Source organism: Pteropus vampyrus, unplaced genomic scaffold, assembly GCF_000151845.1.
Source record: "Pteropus vampyrus isolate Shadow unplaced genomic scaffold, Pvam_2.0 Scaffold57, whole genome shotgun sequence".
NCBI lineage: Eukaryota > Metazoa > Chordata > Mammalia > Chiroptera > Pteropodidae > Pteropus > Pteropus vampyrus.
Genome location: NW_011888838.1, coordinates 5,027,208 through 5,044,993, shown reverse-complemented (window position 1 = coordinate 5,044,993; position 17,786 = coordinate 5,027,208). Strand labels below are relative to the sequence as shown.

General features: G+C 36.9%; 1 protein-coding gene across 4 annotated transcripts in view; it reads left to right on the top strand.

Annotated features, from left to right (window-relative positions):
* The first annotated feature begins 1,937 nt into the window (after positions 1-1,937).
* The window catches only part of EPHA5 (EPH receptor A5), a 334,884-nt gene continuing 319,035 nt past the window's right edge, over positions 1,938-17,786 (top strand). For all 4 annotated transcript variants that reach the window (XM_011360645.1, XM_011360643.1, XM_011360644.1 and 1 more), the window contains exon 1: positions 1,938-2,868. In XM_011360645.1, the coding sequence (XP_011358947.1) occupies positions 2,688-2,868 (181 nt within the window). In that variant the 5' untranslated portion in view covers positions 1,938-2,687. The remainder of the gene's footprint in view (positions 2,869-17,786) is intronic.

Below are 17,786 nucleotides of genomic sequence, written 5' to 3'. Positions count from 1 at the left end.
GCATGTATGAGTGTGTATGTGTCGTGGGGGGGCGTTAAATATTTTAAGGGTAGAACTTTGGTTTAATGGAGTGACAGACATAAAAACAGAGAGGTACAAGGAAATTTGGGAAACACTGAATTTAAAATTTTAGTATAAAGTAAAATAAAAAATTTGTTTAAGCCTTTTGTAGTAGAAGGCACTAAATGCTATGCCGAAGACATATGGTAATTTTGGAACCTACAGTAAGTAAGTAAAGATAGGTGAACAGGGTAGCAACATGGAAATGCAAAGGATATGGAAGAAAGGGAGATCATCTTCTTGAAGATCATCTTCTCCAAATTCCTCATCTTACTGATGAGGATACTGAGGCCTATAGAAAAAGTAAAGCAACTAGCTCAAAGCTCCATTAAACCATGTCTCATATTAGTATTTTCATGTATTCCTAAGCTTTAGATAATTTATTTGATATTCCGTTCAGCTATTTTTTAAATAACTCAACTATAAATTTGAGGAGAGGAGCTTACCTTTTGAATGGTCTTCAAATAGAAACATAAATGCATCTCACTGTGAGGCTTTTTACCCAACTGAAAGACAGGTTCACTGTTTTTCCTTTAAATTTGTTTCATGCATTTGAAGCACATTATAATAGAAAGAAGCAGCTTTTAGATTTCTGGTGCCAAAACATTTCAGAAAAAAAGTCAAAGACAGGCTTCCACCTCTTTACAAAACTGCACCTCTGCTGCTTTATTTTCATACTTACTGCAAATATTTAAACAAAAAACAAATGTCATAAGCTAAAGATGATGAGACATTTGTGAAGATAAACAGGATTCTAGATATCAAAACTGGTGAGCAGACTCGCCCTTATTAGGCGTGATTACAAGTTACTATATACCAAATTAAACAAAAAAACCTATCTTCTAAAAATCAATTTTTTTTTTTTGTAAATGATTTCTTTGCAGTAGTTTTTGTTATGCCAGTATACTAAAATTGCCCTTCAGGGGTATCTCTTTGAAAGAATGGAAAATTGAAGAAAAATGTTAAAGCAAGACATATAGAGGGGAAGCATAGAAAGTTAATCATTTTAAAGTTTTTTTCTTAGTTATTTGCAAGTCTCTCAATGCAGTAGAACACAAGAAATTAAAATATTTTTTTTAAATCCCTGAAATTATTTGACCAGTGCCAATTTCACTGGAATTAATGGCAGATATCTGCATATCCTGCGATTTCTAATTTTAGTATATGTGCTGCTAAAGTGAGTACCTATGATTTCTAATATACTAAAATAGTCTATCAATGAAATTAACGAATTTAGTCATCATAACGTACCTGGCACACTACAAATCTCAATAAGCCAAATACTTTGACTTCCTAAAATCTCAATCACAGCTACCGTCTCTATATTTAGAAATTCTACTATTTACCGGTGAAGGCAATGTTGACAAATCTCACTCTAGCTGCCAAAGAACTGGAAGAACAGAAAAAAAGTCAGCAGCTCTGAGCGATATGAGTGTTTAAGAAACTAGCCACCGACCAGCAGAACCTGCACATGTGTGGCTATGTGACGACAAGATTGTTGATGCCACAAGCCTGTGATGGGCAGCAGGCAATATGCCAAACCAAGGGACCCGCTTCTCTAGGGGTTGCCAACTGAGCTAGAGCTCATTTCCCTTCCGCCTCCCGGGAGCCCGGGTCCTCGCAAGGCGTTGTCAGGAGGATTCTTCGCCCTAATTATCCGGGGAGGGAGACGCACCTTTCCCGGAGACCGCTAGGCAACACTCACCACGGCAGCCTCCAGACTACTTCCCTCCGTGAGTGTGTGACTACGTCCAAACAACTCACTCTTACAGTAGATCCTGGCGCGGCTGCGAGCAGCAGAGGGCGGGGGAGCTAGCGGGAGGAGGAGGGAGGGGGTGGGAGGTGCAGAGACGGGAGGCAGAGAAGACGACGGAGCTCCAGACACAGCGGGAGCGCGCCGTGGCGGTGCAGTTTCCATCTCGCCTTCGCAGCGGCTCACACACCGCCTCCTCCCAGAGCAGCGGGAACCGCAGCAGCTCCGCGCCGCCGCCGCCGCCGCCGCCGCCGGCCTCCGCGCTCCTGCCGGCTGGCCGCGTTCAGTAGCTCCGCTCGTCAGTACTCAGCCAGCAGCTATTTCCTTCTGTCAACCTCTTTGAACTCTCAGGATCCTTTCCGTTGCTCGCCTCTTTCGTAGTTTCTCCACCCTGTATTTTCACAATTCTTCTTCCTTTATCCTTAGCCACCCTGCTTTTTTCTCTTTATATTGAGGATTTCGTCTTGACTTAAGATGACTTGTCTTCCTTACCCTCGTCCACTTCAGCCCTGAAGATTGAGGAGCCTTTATTTTTCCCCCAGTGGCACTGAAAAGACTTCAATCCTTAAAAGTCCTTAGAGTCAAAGAAAGAGGACGTGGGACCTTCTCGACACCGTTGAGTCCGGTCCAGAACTGCACTATCAACCATAACTAGTATTTCATTTAACCCACTAGAGAGGAGGGAGAGAGGAGCCGGAAGCAAACTTCACCCGGCTCAGAGGATCCGCGGTCTCCGCATTAGCAGGAGCCGCGTGCGGGAAGGCGAAGACCCCGCGGGAAACGAGGAGGAGCTGCGAGCCTCCCTCGCCCCCTCAGCGAGGCCGGAGCTGTGGACTGAGCCTCGCGGGATAGCACCAGCGGAGGAGGCTAGAAGATGCGGGGCTCGCGGCCCCGGGGTGCGGGATGCCCGCGGCCTCCCGGCGGCGGCGGCGACCCCCCAAGCACCCCTGCGTCTCTGGCCGGCTGCTACTCCGCACCTCGTAGGGCCCCCCTCTGGACGTGCCTTCTCCTGTGCGCCGCGCTCCGGACCCTCCTGGCCAGCCCCAGCAACGAAGGTAGAGCAGTGGTGGGGTCACCGAGGCGACCCTGGGCGGACTGGCGAGGCGGGGCCTGGAAGCGCGCGGGTCGCGGCGCGCGGGGCACAGCTGCCGCGGACTAGATCGCACTCCTGATCTCGAATTAACATGTGTCTTCGGTTTTCGCTAGCCTTTCCCTCTTTCCCTGATGTCTATGGTTGCATTGTTTGACATGAGCTGCGGAGTGCTGGGCGAGGAACCTGCTTGTGCTGGTTGGGAGGGCTGGGAAGTTGGAACCCAGTGGGGCAGAGGGGTCTGAGACCCGCGCCAGGAGGTTGGGTGCGGCTGGGGCTCACTAGAAGCGCGTGGGGAAGTGACATTTCGGGCTTGAAGGACTGGGAACTGTTTGAAGCGCAGCGGCTGGTTCTCAGGAGCGGTGGGGCTTTTAGAAACCGTTATTTGAGGCCGATGATGGGAAATGTTGTGGGGGTGGCTGGATGCTTTTATTTTGAGGAAAAATGCCTTCTGGGAGCTGTTATTTAGGGCATCACCAGCTGCTATTCTGGGGTGGGTGGCAAGAGCTGTTATTTCTCCAGAGAGGGAGAGGGCTGATGTCGCCCCACATTGTAGGGTGCCTCCCACTTGGGGGGCTCATAATCACACTGAGGAGAAAGTGGAAGAAGGCAGAGAGGTGGGATTTAGCGTGAGGTGGAGGGGAGTAGGGGGAGTCGCTTCCAGGAAGTTGCTGCTGCCCCCTCCCCTCCCTCGGCTTCTCTTTCTGTGTTTCCGTGAAGGAAAAAGTCCCGCTGCAGCTCGGCACCGGATCCTGGAATCCCCAACCCTTCTCCTTAACGCTCTGGACCCAGAAAGTCTGTCCCCGCCTGCCACTGGGAGAGTTGGGCAGAGCGCGGGAGCTACACCTGTGCAGCGCTTGCTACTCGCGGAGGTGCGCGCAGCCCCTCTGCCCCTCACCGCTGGGCACACAGCCCTCAGCCTCCGGGGCCGCTCCAGCTGCCCTCGCTCCTCTCACACACCCGAACTCCTCTTTGCGCTAGGGTCTCAGCTCAAGGGCGCATTCTTCTAGGGCCGGGGGCAGCATCTCACATCTCAGATATCAGGGCTAAAGAAGCACTCAGCCCCTTCACGAAAACATTAAAAACCGTATCCCATCACTGGAAGGCTGGGATTTCTATTTGGGGCTCCAGATGCGACGAGTGAGGCACAGAACCTTAAATTCCTTCTACTCCTGTGGCAGGGGACGCTGGACTGGAAAGATGAAGCAGTAGCGGTGGAGGCGTGCGTGTCCTCGTGACTCTCACGGGTTTTGTCTTGGCTTGAGAAGGTGAAGACGCTGAGCTGGTTTCAGAGAGCTGCCAGCTCCCTAGGAATCATGGCAAGGCAGATAGAGACTCCCCACCTCACTCTATTCCATTAACTTCTCTCTTAAATTCCAAAATTTATTTTTTTAAATCTGATTTAAGGATTATATGTAGTGTGATCTATCTTATGTATCTACCTACCTACCAATCATCTATTTATCTATCATCTATCTGTGATCTTCTATGCTTAATCCAAGCAATCAGTATTTTCTCCTTCCCCATAAAGTTGAAAAACTGTAATTTGTAGTCGTAGCCCTTTTATTAACATCTCATGTTGGATTCATTATGTTAGAAGGCCAGAGGATTATAACGACATTAGCAGTCCTTTTTTAAACTGTCTTATTCCACCAGAAGGGGCATCCTGGTTTGAATTTAAAGAGTGATAGTAATAGCAATATTCATTCTTTCGTGTTCCTATCATGTTTGTTTGTTTGTTTGTTTGTTTGTTTTCTCTCCTGGTGTGATGGGGTAAGGGGCCTATGTGGAGATGGAAACGAGTAGGAACTCTTGGTTAGAGATTGGGAAGAGATGAAGTCTCAGGATGATGCTGAATGGGAACATGGGCCAAGACTGTGTGGCGAGGAAGAAGAGGCAGAAGGATATGAAGGCAAGACCAGGAAATAGCGCTGGTCTCCTAAGGTGTTGTAAGTGGGGCTTGAATCTTGTGGAAGACAGACTGGCTGATTTTGTAAACTTACCATCCACGGGTTGTATTGTTCTTACTCCAACTAGTCGAACACACAGCGAAACTTGGGCTACAGTGAGATGGGGGTGGTAGTGGTCTAAGCAAAAATGAATACTACCTTACCACCCACTGCTCTGAAGACAGTAAAAATAAAGGTGTGTCTGCTCTTTGGAGCACATTTAATAAGGTGTCACTATTTTACATAATTAGAAATAAAGTCTTATTAATATATACAACTTCATTTCATTCATCCTTTCTCCTCCCAACAGTTTTCTATTTTTCCATTAGTATCATCCCAGACCTTTATTTGTTTTTCTCTAAAATTTGTTGTTCTCTTCTTTTTGTTTCTACATGATAGCGTTAAAGTAGAACAAGAATATATCGATATTTATAACAGCAGTTTATTTAAAGATTCAGATTGGAGTTAAGTTTGTTTTTGATTCTTTATTTCTGGAGGGACCGTGGAAGATCAGAGGCAGAAAGATTTAATGATGCACTGAATCCATTAATAACTTGCTTGCATATTCTATGCTTCTCCAACCTATGGATGCTTAGTTATTTCCCAGACTGTAGTGTATGTATACGCTATATATGAGTATAACATAATGCTCCCATTATGTGAGAAAAAGATTTCATGGCAGCTATAAATAAATTTGAGTTTACATTCATAATTAGTATTCCAGTCATTTTTAAAATTTAACTTTGATAGACATAACTAAGCAGAATTGAACAGAAAATCATACATCTAGAATCTTAGATTGATATGAAATGAATTAAAATATGTTGGATAAAAGACGGTAAGAGGAAAATTTACTCTTTAGCCTGAAGTCTAAGATATAAGAAATATATCTTTTGTTTTTGTATTACATCATTAGGCATAAACTATATGTGGAAGAAATCTTTGAACTATAGTATAATACACAAAACTTCTTTATTATAAAATAATTTAGAGTGTATTTAGTGAGAAACTAATCTAAGATCAATCAAGCAGGACAAATGTATAACAAGTGAAATTTTTAATATATTTAATAAGTAAAGGGAGCATGCCCACTGTTATGAGTACTGGAGGTGGCCCTGAACTTATTCAGTAACTGCCACTTTTTCTGTCTGGAGATATATTTGTAAACAAGCATTATTTGACAAGTGCTTTTCGCAGCAGGGATTCTTGGCCAATTACTGTTGAACAGCTCTGCATTGAAAATGATTCACCCGCAGTGAATCAAGCTTAATTCATTGAAGCTACAGTCAGTAATGTCCCAGTAAAGTGCTTCTGACAGTTGTCAGCAGTTTGTATTTGAAAAGTCCAGTTTCTTGTCTCTGAATGTTTTGTATATTTGAGAAAGTGGGATAGAGGGTCCCTAGGGGAAAAATAAAAACCATAGGGGAAAAAACTGGGGGCTAAGTTGTTTGAAAAACAATCTTTTTTTTTTTTTTTTTTTTTGAAAAACAGTCATACAATTGCAGATCTTTTCAATGGAAAGAAAGAAAAGGAAGAACGTTTGTTTTAGGGTTTTTCTTGGTTTATAATAGGACCAGGCCCATAAAACAGATTGGACGACATAATAGATTTGTAAAACTAAATGGCTTTGTTTTGTGGCCTTGTCATCCTGTTGTAATTCATTTCCTTTTAGATGAAGTGGCGGGACCCCACAGAAAAAGGATAGTAAAATCATTTCCTCTCCAGGATGTTAGTGAACAAAAAAAGGGAGCCATTACCCCTATTTGAATCATAGATTGTTGGAAATAGAAGGGACCAGAAAGAGTTTGGGTTTTTGCTTTTATAAACGGTGAAAGAGGGGCAGAAGGTCGGGTCTTGAAATTTTAAGCTTTTTTTTTTTTTCTTTTTTGAGGTAGACATATCTTCTTGGGTGTCAGGATTTCATTTCTTCGTAAAGACAGAGAAGAGGATGGACAATTCCTGCATTTGCCATGGAAATTTCTCCTTTGATTGATTGTAAATATTCTTGTAATATCGCCACTTGTAAATACTATTAATTCTTCATTTTGATCGACATAGGATATAATTGGTATAGGAAAAGGGTTTATTTTTTATACTTAGAAATGCACTACTTAGGATGTTTTATAGTATTAATATTCTGTTCTACAAAATGTGACCAGAGTACTTCTACATAAAATATCAAAATGAGATAACATAACTATTTATAGACAAACATTCCCAAGCTATTTAATTAAATCTTAGACTTCATAAAATATTACTACTGTTGAAAAAATAACTATACTATAGTTATTTTCACTACATTGTTGTTAATTGACTTGACCACTTGAATCTCCTTTGGAGTACTTTTTTATGTATTTGCTTGAATGACTAATTTCTCTTTCATTTCTACTTTTGACTGTAAAAATAGAGTATAATGTTCAAGATTATCTAACTACATCTATTTTTCCTTTTATGAATCAAACTTAATGTTCTTTTTTAAAAAGGAAAATATGGTTATATCTTGAAGAACTACTGCAAAAAGTGATGATGACTCTTTTTAGTTTATTTTTCAATTTAAATTAGCAGATATATTCCATTTTACTACTGAATAGTTTGAATTTAAGTTAGCAGAGGTACCTAATTATTCACAGGTGAATATGGCACTTTTAACAGTCTTAAAATAGTTTAACAATTGTTTTCATAAAGCTTTCATAAAGCATGAATTAACTGAAATTTGAATAGTCAGACTTGGTTATATAGCATTAAAAAGTCATTGCAATGTTTATCTTTTTTTTTCTTTTCAGAAAGAGCAAATTTTGACTAAAAGCAATATGAGAGCTAAAAATGTAAATTGTTACCTGAGAGACTCAGAATGATTCTTGCTGTTCTATTATCTTTGGTGAATATGTATTTATCTATAGAGAAGAATAGCTTCTACTGGTATGCTCTACTAAGTAAATACATATTTAGTTATTATATCAAAATTTATAGTATCGGTTGGTTAGGTAGGGATTTCTTTAAAGGAGTTATTCTAGTCAGTTGTATAAACACATGTGATGGTACTTTTAATTGACATTAAAATATTTATCGTATGTTCTATCCCAGACCAGTTGGTACACTTATGTATCTGTAGGTGTGTATAAGAATAGCTGACAAAATGAGTTCTAGAGACTTTGTAAACATAGATTAAAGTGGCTCAGTTTTTACAAAAAGTGTTAAAATATACATCTTTAACATAACAAAATGGGTTTATTCAGTGAGATGTATTACTTTGTTGATATAAGAAACAGTAATAACAGAATCTCTGCTGTATTCATAATAATTTTTAAAGCAGCACATAGCTATTAGAAACTGGAAAGTTTGACAGTTATTCACTGTGAAAATCTTGTCTGAATAGTTGGTTCCATTGCAAATATTTAAATCAAAATGTAAATGATTCATTTTTAAGAATTTAGGTTTGAAATTCCAAAACAATTAGCATGAGTACATAGGGGAGTCTCCTTTTAACATGTATTAACTCTTCCCTATTTAGTTTTTGACTTTCCAGATATTTTGTTTATTCAGAGTTAATGAAATAGATTTTAAAATGTTTTAACATGACAAAACTTTTTTTTCTGAACAAGAAAAATATCTTTAAGAATTTTAAATTCAAATTTGGACCAATAACTCATTTTTGATAATATATTTAAAACATGTATAAGATATTCTAAAACTTTCCACAAAGATACTGGTAAGATCATTGATGTCATAAATTGTCCTATGAAATAGCTATATATAAATCAAGCTACAAATAGAGAGTGGTACAAATATTCTTCAGTATTAAAACTTGATCAGAATTTACTTCTTTGTTCTGACTATAGATTTCACATGTAGTATAGGATTTTTCATTATAATTATTCTGATCACATAAAATCAAGAGACGACTCAAATTTAAAATTTGTCTTACAGTAACAGTAGAAAACACTGAACGAATGATTTAAAATATAATTTTAATCCATGAATTTCATAGAAAATAGAGATTTTTAAATTACCTTTTAGCTTCTTTCATTACCATCTTAAAAATTTCCTGCCCAATGTAATGTTAGTTCAAAGCAAAAAATAAAATAATAAAATAAAATAAAATAAAATAAAATAAAATAAAATAACAAGTGCTTGAAGGTACATAGGAATTTGAATTGTGTCTGGTGAAATATCTGGTAATTTTTGGTCTTGCTCCTTTTTTGTTCTCTAAAAGCTCACTTTTTTCATCTAGTATCTCTAACGAGAATCCCAGGTGTTGCAAAGGCATAAAATGAAACTAGTAGGTGCACCATTTGGAGTTTTTGAAAACAATGTGGTTAGCATGACCTTTATTAACTGACATTTAATGTTAGTATAATTTTAAGATGACTTATCTTTAGCGATTTAAAGAAACTATAAGGAGTCATTTCTACTATTTAAAACATTGCCTGAAAATCCTGTAATATGTGTGAGCTTTAGAGTACTGTTTACAATGTATTCCAGTTAAGGAAAACCTAGTAGGTTCTGTTCATAATTAAGCTTTATTCTCGTTCTTCTTTTCCTACAGGTTAAACAGCGTTTGGTCTCTGATCAGTTTATGTATTACTTTGTTGATATCAATTAAATTATTTCTTAAGTTAATGGAGAACATATATACAGAACTTTGCTGATCAAGTTCAACCCTAGGTCAGGCATGCATGCATTCTTTCCTCAATGTCTCCTAGCAATTCAGTGTTCATAGCTTTAATTGTGGTGCACTTATTAAGCAGAATGTGGTAACCTGGTCAGATGTTGGTGTATGTGCACATGGACACATTTTGGGGTGTGTAGAAAGGTCATGGTGAGGCTGGAAGAAAGAGTGGGGAGGGATGTCCAGATAGTGTCACGATGAACTTGATATTAATAAAAAATGCTTGGGTTTTATTTTTTATATTATTTTAAAAATATCAAACTCTGCACACACACGCACACTCACACACTCTAAATTTATATTTGTTTCACTGTGACTCTGAAGATATAAATACCAGCCTAATGAATAAAAAAAACTCTTAGTTCATTTTATTTGATCCATTTAGGTTTTTTTCTTCTGTTTCTCTGTAAGCTCTATTTTTTGTTGAGTCATGCCAGATACTTGTGGCATTAGGCACCCCCACAGATTAAATAATTGGAACTAAAGTATCTGTGATGATTCTAATTCTGTTTTAGTGGCTGGACTATTGCCCAGGCCATTTTCTACATCTATCACACGTAGGTTCTAACTAAACCGAGTCCATAATTCTGGTCAGTAAATTATTCTGTGAAAAAAAAATCAAAGAGCCAAAACCTGAGGGTTGAAATATTTTTCATGTGCTTTGTGAGAAAATATTCCCACTTGGGAACATATTTCAGGATAAGTATTGGAAGATTTCAACAAAATACAGTCTGTTCTTTACTCTGAGATGGGTAGTTTCTTTTTTCTCTTATTTCACACTCACATCTCTCTTCCTCTTCCCTTCTTTTTCTCAATCTTTCCCCCCCACCTTCTTTTCCTTCCTTTCTGTTTTTATATGCATATTTTAATTTAATATATTTTTATAGAAGTGTAACATAGCAAAGGACAGAAATCAAAAGTATACAAATTGATGATTTTTCACAAAGAGGACATACGCTGTTCCTTCTTTTCTCTTTCTCTCTCCCTCCTTTTTCCCACCTTCTCTGTCAGCACTCCATCCACATAAAGTCAAACCAAAGTAAGAGTATGAGAGCCCTGGCCTGTGATCTTCCAACACCCCCGAGGAAGTTGTAATTTCAATTTGGGTATAAGATAATAATGACCTATTAAATAAATCATGGAACCCGGTTTCTAAAGGTAAAGAGTAGGCTGTGTCAAATCAAGTCATGTATTTCTTTACTTAATTCATAAATCAGAAGTACAGAGTTTAAGGTGTCTCTGTCAGTTTTATGTTTCTTATAAGATAGCTCACTTATTTACTTTTCACTAGCTGTCCCTTTCTGTTCCAGGATGCTTGTTAATGTCTTTCTTGTGTAAAGACAAACTCAGCAGGTAGATCCTGCTGGCACCAGTTCAGCCCAGCAGTCCACAGCAGGAGCTTTCTCTGAGAGCCAAATTCTAACTTTTACACAGAGCCCTAGCCTTGTGTGGTGGCTGGACAGGTGAGGCAGACTACCTGGTCTTGTGGAAGATAACAACAGACTCTTCTGAGTTTCACCCTAGGCAGTGTCGTGATACAGTAATAAGTCTCCTACAAGGGAGTAAAACAAGCCTTCTGAGAAAAGTAGAAAATACTTGAAAATGGCTATCTCTGAAGAATTTTAAGCATATCTAGTTTGGAGCCATCATATTTTGATTTCCCTGAAGGTGGGGGGGGGGGCAACAGATTTAATTTTGCAGATTTAGAGTCACTCGTTTTTAATTTAAGTTTGTAAAATAAAATAGGGAAAGGATTTAATGATTTAGAATTACAGAAAAAAAATAAACAAGGATGAAAAAATATCCTGGCTTTGAAATTCAAAAACAAACTAGTCTTTTTTTGTTGTTTACAGGTTAATCTCCATCCTTTACTAACTCTCAGCTCTGTGAATTGTTAAATTATTGTTAAATTATTTTTTTTTGACTTCAGTTCATTTATTTGTAATTTGTAATTATTATAATTGTTAAATTATTTTTTTTTTTGACTTCAGTTCATTTATTTGTAATTTGGTACTACCTGCTTTACGTAATTGTTGTGGAGAACAAACAAAATGAAACAATTTTCTAATTAGTAGAACACTACACAAATGTAAGTTGTGGGAATGTAGCCGATTAAAGTTCTGCATAGTCCACTTTGGAAACATCCAGTTGCTGGGGAAAGATCAGGATAAATAAAAGCACTGGGTGCAAGTTTTGTGGACTTAAGCTTGTTATGTGAAGAAACTTCTTTAAGAAAAAGAATACAAAAATATCTTACTTTTGTAAAGGTAATAGAAAGGGATTTGGTAAACACTTTGCTAGTACCTCAGTGGCAGGGAAAAGGCCCATGTCATTGAGGGCCCTGTAGTTTAATTAAGTTCACAATAATTGTGCCTCTCACTGGGTAGTGCAAATGGGGAGACGCATAGACCATGAAATGACCTCTACCATATGTTAGTGGTATAGTCTTGAACCTGTCACCTCAAATTCCACATAGTTAAAATCAAGTGTTAACACACACTAATAAGATTGTTGTAAAAATAAAATAAAAATTTATGTATGTTGCCTAGTATAATTCCTAGAGCAAAGCAGGTACACAATAATGTTAGTTCCTACGTTTCCCGTGCCACTAAATATGATATATTTGAGGTAAGATTTCACAGTCATAGTTCATCATCTCCCTTGCACTGAATGATTAAAGGGAATCTGGGACAAGAAAACAATCTAACAAAAATAACTACATATCAAATTTTTCATAGAGCTATCCAAGATAAAAATCAACCACATGAAGTCCCAATTTTCTACTGCTTTCCTCCTTATTTAATATTGAACACTAGGATTTGATTAGGAGATAGAATGGAAACTATCAGTTTTAGGATCATTGGTTGTAACTGTTGCATTTTACTTCCTTATTCCCCAGATAGAGTTCAGATGTTACTTATTAGCTATAAAACATATCAAGGAATATCTTCAAATATTTTAGATATTTAGTTTTAGTATAGCATGTTATCCATTAGATAGATAGATAGATAGATAGATAGATAGATAGATAGATAGATTAAAATGACCTGTAAGATGCTGCTGAAAGTGTTTAGTTGAGAGTATTAAATCCTTTAAAGTTTCTTAAGAGAAATATCTGACACTATAATTTGACACCACAATTTTAGCCTGAAATATAAAATTTTCTGATATCTTCAGTTATATTCAGAATTTGAAATATTACTTGGAAATTTAATTGGGTTTTTCTATTTTCAAAAAATTTTTAATATAATTCTGAGATTTTTTTTCTTTCTATAAGTGAACATAAATAGATATGAAGAAATTTAGAGCATCCTGTATTTAGATCTGCTTATGAAATGTATGTTTGTGTTTGTGTGCTAAAGAGTTTATGCATTTTTATACAGTAATTATAACTAACATTCATTACTGACATATAGTGTGCCAGACATTGTTCTAAGTACTTTACATATATATTGATTTATTTTTCTCAAAGCAAGTCTAAGAAATAATAATAATAATAATTCTTATTTTACACATGTAGAAAGTGAGGCAGGGATGGTTAAATAACTTGCTCAGAATTACAAATCTGAAAGTGATCGAGGCAGTCTGACTCCAGCATTGCTCCTACCACTTCTACACTGGGAGAGATCAGTGACTGAAATACAGTAAAAGCACATACAAAAATTCATGTGGAACCCTAGGTATATTTGGTCTCATGATCACTTATAGCTCAATTTTCCCCCCGTTTCAGTAAACATTTGATCAACTGCTGGTCATCGGGGCTGTTACAGACTGATTTATCCCATGTTGACATCCCCCTTTTCACTGCCCTGAACACCACTAACACAAGGCAAGACCTCTTCCCACACATTGCTCCCTATTTCAGAGCATGTATTCTTACTTTTAAAATTGTTTTCATTACTTTAGTATATAAGTAACCCAGTTCTCAATCTGTAGCTCAGGCCACATTTTAGCTTTATATCCCATTAAGAAACTCTCCCCACTAAAGTGCTGTCTGTTGCTGATCACTACCCTTGTTCTGTTGGGAATAGAGGACAGTTTTGAAAACATGGTTTTGACTTAACTTGTGATATTATATTTTTTAGGCAATACTATTTTAAGTAACAAGTGAGAGGACCGAAAAGTTCAGTAGAAAATGTATTCACATTTTTTCTCCCATCTAAGCCAATCCTTTAGGTGCTTTTTTTTCTCTTTTTGTACAGGGTTATAGTCAATATTTTTATAATCACTCTATGTGGTTTATATTTTTAAAGTGCTCTATAGTTTACAAAATGTACTGATGTACATTATGTTTTAAGAATCTCATATAAAAAATCCTATAGTATGGATTGGACAAATCCTTGTTAAAAACAAAGGAACTGAAAGTTTGATCTATTAAAAAAGTGAGAAATAGTTTCAAAGCCAAAGTCTTATGACCACAGAACCAGTGCTCCATTTTAGGAAGCGATACTGCAGAGTAGTAGAGACACAGAGTTGGGACCCTGGTTGAGTCGCTTCAAGCTGTGTGACCTTACGCAAGGTAGAAAACCTCCCTGTGCCTATGCTTTCTTGTCTGTAAAATGGGAGTATTAATATGGTCGAGGCTTGTAAAGATTGAGTGAATTCACATCAATGTAGTGTTTTTAAAATTCTGATACACAGTAAGCATTATCTGAGTTATATAAGTTAAATATATGAGTTATGAGTTAAATATTATATGTGCAAAAAAAATAGTGTGGTTTGGCATTCTGATAATTAGCAAGGTCTCATTTTCCCCTCACCCCTTGGTCAGTGTGTACTGTCTAGAATTATTATAAGTGGAAATACCAGAAGAAAAGCACTTGACTTCTGTTCAATTGCCCAAGCAGCCCTTGTTTACTCCCTGGGTACATTATTCAATGGCTCTCAGTAACCTTGGGATAAGATCTAAACTCCTTAAGCTGGAGTACGGCATTCTCAGTGATTTGCTTCTGGCCTACCTCTCCTGTCACTTCCCTCCTGTGCCTCCACTCCAGGCTCCTGTCGGGGACACCTGCCCCATGCAGTTGGGTTGTGTGTGCTCAGTAGGAAACACAGTTCCTGCCTTCAACTAGGTAACTCAGTCTTTATGTATGGGTCTATACAGTAGGTAAGAAGCCTTTCTAATTTCCCCAAGACTATGTATCAATTTTCATTGCATGAGTAGCATATTATACTGGGATGGAATTGAGTTTTCCGTCTTTGTACATTTTTAATATTTGATCATAACAAAAATGGCTGTAAAAAATAAAGTTTAATCAGATAAAAAATTATCTTCTGGACTGAGAATTTACCACTAATAGAGACACTATGATTTTTCTACCAGAGCAAGTTAATTCTAAGAAAACTGGAAGAATTTGTGGAGTTTTTTTTTTTTTTTTTTGCATCTATCAAATGTATCAGTATGAAGAAAGCTTTGCCTGTCTGTAAACTTAGTGAGAATCAAACCCAAGTATGTTATACTGAAATATGTTATATTCTACAATATTATGTTTATAAATTATGTTTAAAAAATGAATGTTATTAAGTAACCTCTGTTTCTTTAAAGATTCTGCTTTCAACCACACCCAGTCTCACCTCATTACTTACTGTTTTGCTGGTAGAGCTAATGTAGTTTTTTCCCTAAATTCAGGCTGGACTCTCTGGTATTATAGAGTCGCTTCTAAACTATGAAGTTATCAACTCAGAGATTGTATGATTTGTCAACCAAAATGAGTTAATACCAAGAATTTTAGCTGTAGAATATTTTAGATTTACCAAAAGAATCAATGAGAAGAAAATTCTGAGATTAGTAAACCACTAGAAAAGAATTTGTAGATACCATGTGGTCACTAGGCATGATTTAATCAACTACTGATTTTTTTTTTTTTGGCCCCTTTCTTAAGCTAAATTCTCAGAATCCATGACTTGAGCCCTTATCAGCCACCATAAAATATTTTTTTCTGCTTTAAGCATGACTTAATTTTACCTCTAGAAAAACAATTAATATAAAATATCTGTTTCTTAATGGTTAAAATCTCTTGGGCGAGGATAGATTTACCCTTTCATTTGTTCTAGATTTCCTAGATTATTTAGACTGTCACTTACTTTATGAAGCACTTTAGATTTATGACTTGGTCAGAATTCTTAATATTACATGGAATGTAGCAGGAAAATGGATACCACCAACCATGTGAATAGAATAGCATTAAAAATTGATATATGAAGGAGAAAGTTTAAAACAATGATGAATGGCTTTTTAAGTATAATTTGGTTACTCTTTGGTTAGTGTGTTTAATTCTATCCCGTGTCTGGTTGGTATAGTTAATTAACTATTCCTCTTGAACACATTTTTATTTACTCTAAAAAATATGACAAATACATCAGAAATATAGGTGGGTTAATGTTGTATTCTGCAGAGCTTAGAATTCATTGAATAGAATCTTTCTGTAGATGAGAGGGATAATAATTGCTATGAAAACAGTACCGCATCATCTTTAATTCTCACAATGCTATAAAATGGACATCATTATTCCAGTTTATGTGTGGGAGATTGGATTTTGGAGAAATTAAATAATTTGTATTGCATCACACAAAAAATACAATAGGAACCAGGTGTGTTTGATACGGAAGCTCTTGGCTGCACCCACTCTGCTATAGATTACACTTATCTAAATGTACTTAGTATTATGATTTGTATTTTATTTGTGCATACCATCTTTCAAAGAAGGAATTATGTTTTTATTACAAAAATCACATTTTATAAAAAATATAAGAATAATACAAATATAAGCAAAGTAAATGGAGACATGAAAATCTCACTATCATCGATGCTAAAGCAACTGAATAGAAAACTTGAGTATAAGCTTTCAGTTACACAGTTCTCATTTCCTGGCAGAAAATCTGTCAGTTCATCAGGAAAAAGCATTTTTTCCTGACTCTGGGGTTTGAGAGAAGCTGGTCTCAGTGATGTTTGTGTTTGAGGTATTGAAAATATCATGAATAATATTCTTAACAATTTTCAAAATATACAGAACTGGTTTGTACTAATAGGTTCTTATATAAGTCATTATTGAAAGCCAAGGACATTATATGAGAAGTGGTTTTCAAACTTTTTTTTTAAGTAGCAGAAACTCTCATTCAAAAATCACTGTGGAAACCCAATACATGAAGCAGATAGAGTTATTGGCTTTCTTGCCTGTGTTTTTACCTCTTCCCTCCCTTCATCTGCTCGTGCCTCTGAGTCATCTCTTTAGAACCACAGGGGCTATCGTGAGCTCAGTGTGAAAACCACTGTGTTAAAATATAAAAGAAATGTTGTATAGAAGATCAGTGTGCTATGATCCTGACTTGTAGCTTTTTAAAAATCTCTCTAAAAATTATATGTGGTAAAGTTTACTGTGTACCAGTGGTTTCTAACCTAGACATATTTATCAGAGCCAACTTCGGAATGTTGTTAAATTCAGTGTTCCCCCTTATCCATTATTCTGCTTTCTACAGTTTCAGTTACCCGCAGTCAATCGCAGTCCAATATATTAAATGGAAAATTCCAGAAATAAACAATTTATTAAGTTTTAAATTTCTACACCATTCTGAGTAGTGTGGTGAAATCTTGAAGCATTATTTTGTCACCCCAAGAAGTGAATCATCCCTTTGTCCAGATTGTATACACCTGTTAGTCACTTACCAGCCATCTTGGTTATCAGATCTACCATTGAGGTGTCACTTCTGTTCAAGTAACCTTTGTTTTACTTAATAATGACACATTCATATAATTTTTATTATAATATATTGTTATACATATACTATTTTATTATCAATTATTGTTATTCTTTTGCTGGGCCTAATTTATAAATTAAACTTTATCATAGTTCTGAACGTATAGGAAAAAACATAGTATATGTAAGGTATGGCACTATCTGAGATTTCACGCATCCACTGGGGGTCTTAGACCATATCCCCAGGGACTGGAGAGACTACTGTTTACCATTTCTGGACTTCCTTAGACTCACTGAATCAAAATTCATTAAAGCAAGTTCTGTGGAAATCTGTAAGTTTAGAGCCTGGAAATCTGTAGTTTTAGAACATGGATAAATAATTGTGACTTCTGTTCCTGTAAATGAACCTTACTTAGAACAGAGCTGGTGTCTGGGATCTAGGGTCTGTGGAGGCTGGGGTTTGGGAGGTCTGGAGTCTGAAACTGGTATCAGTCTGAAATTGCATCAATACAAAAATTAAGAGTTGGCTTTTGCAGACTCTTATTATGATTTGACATACCTCAAAAATTCG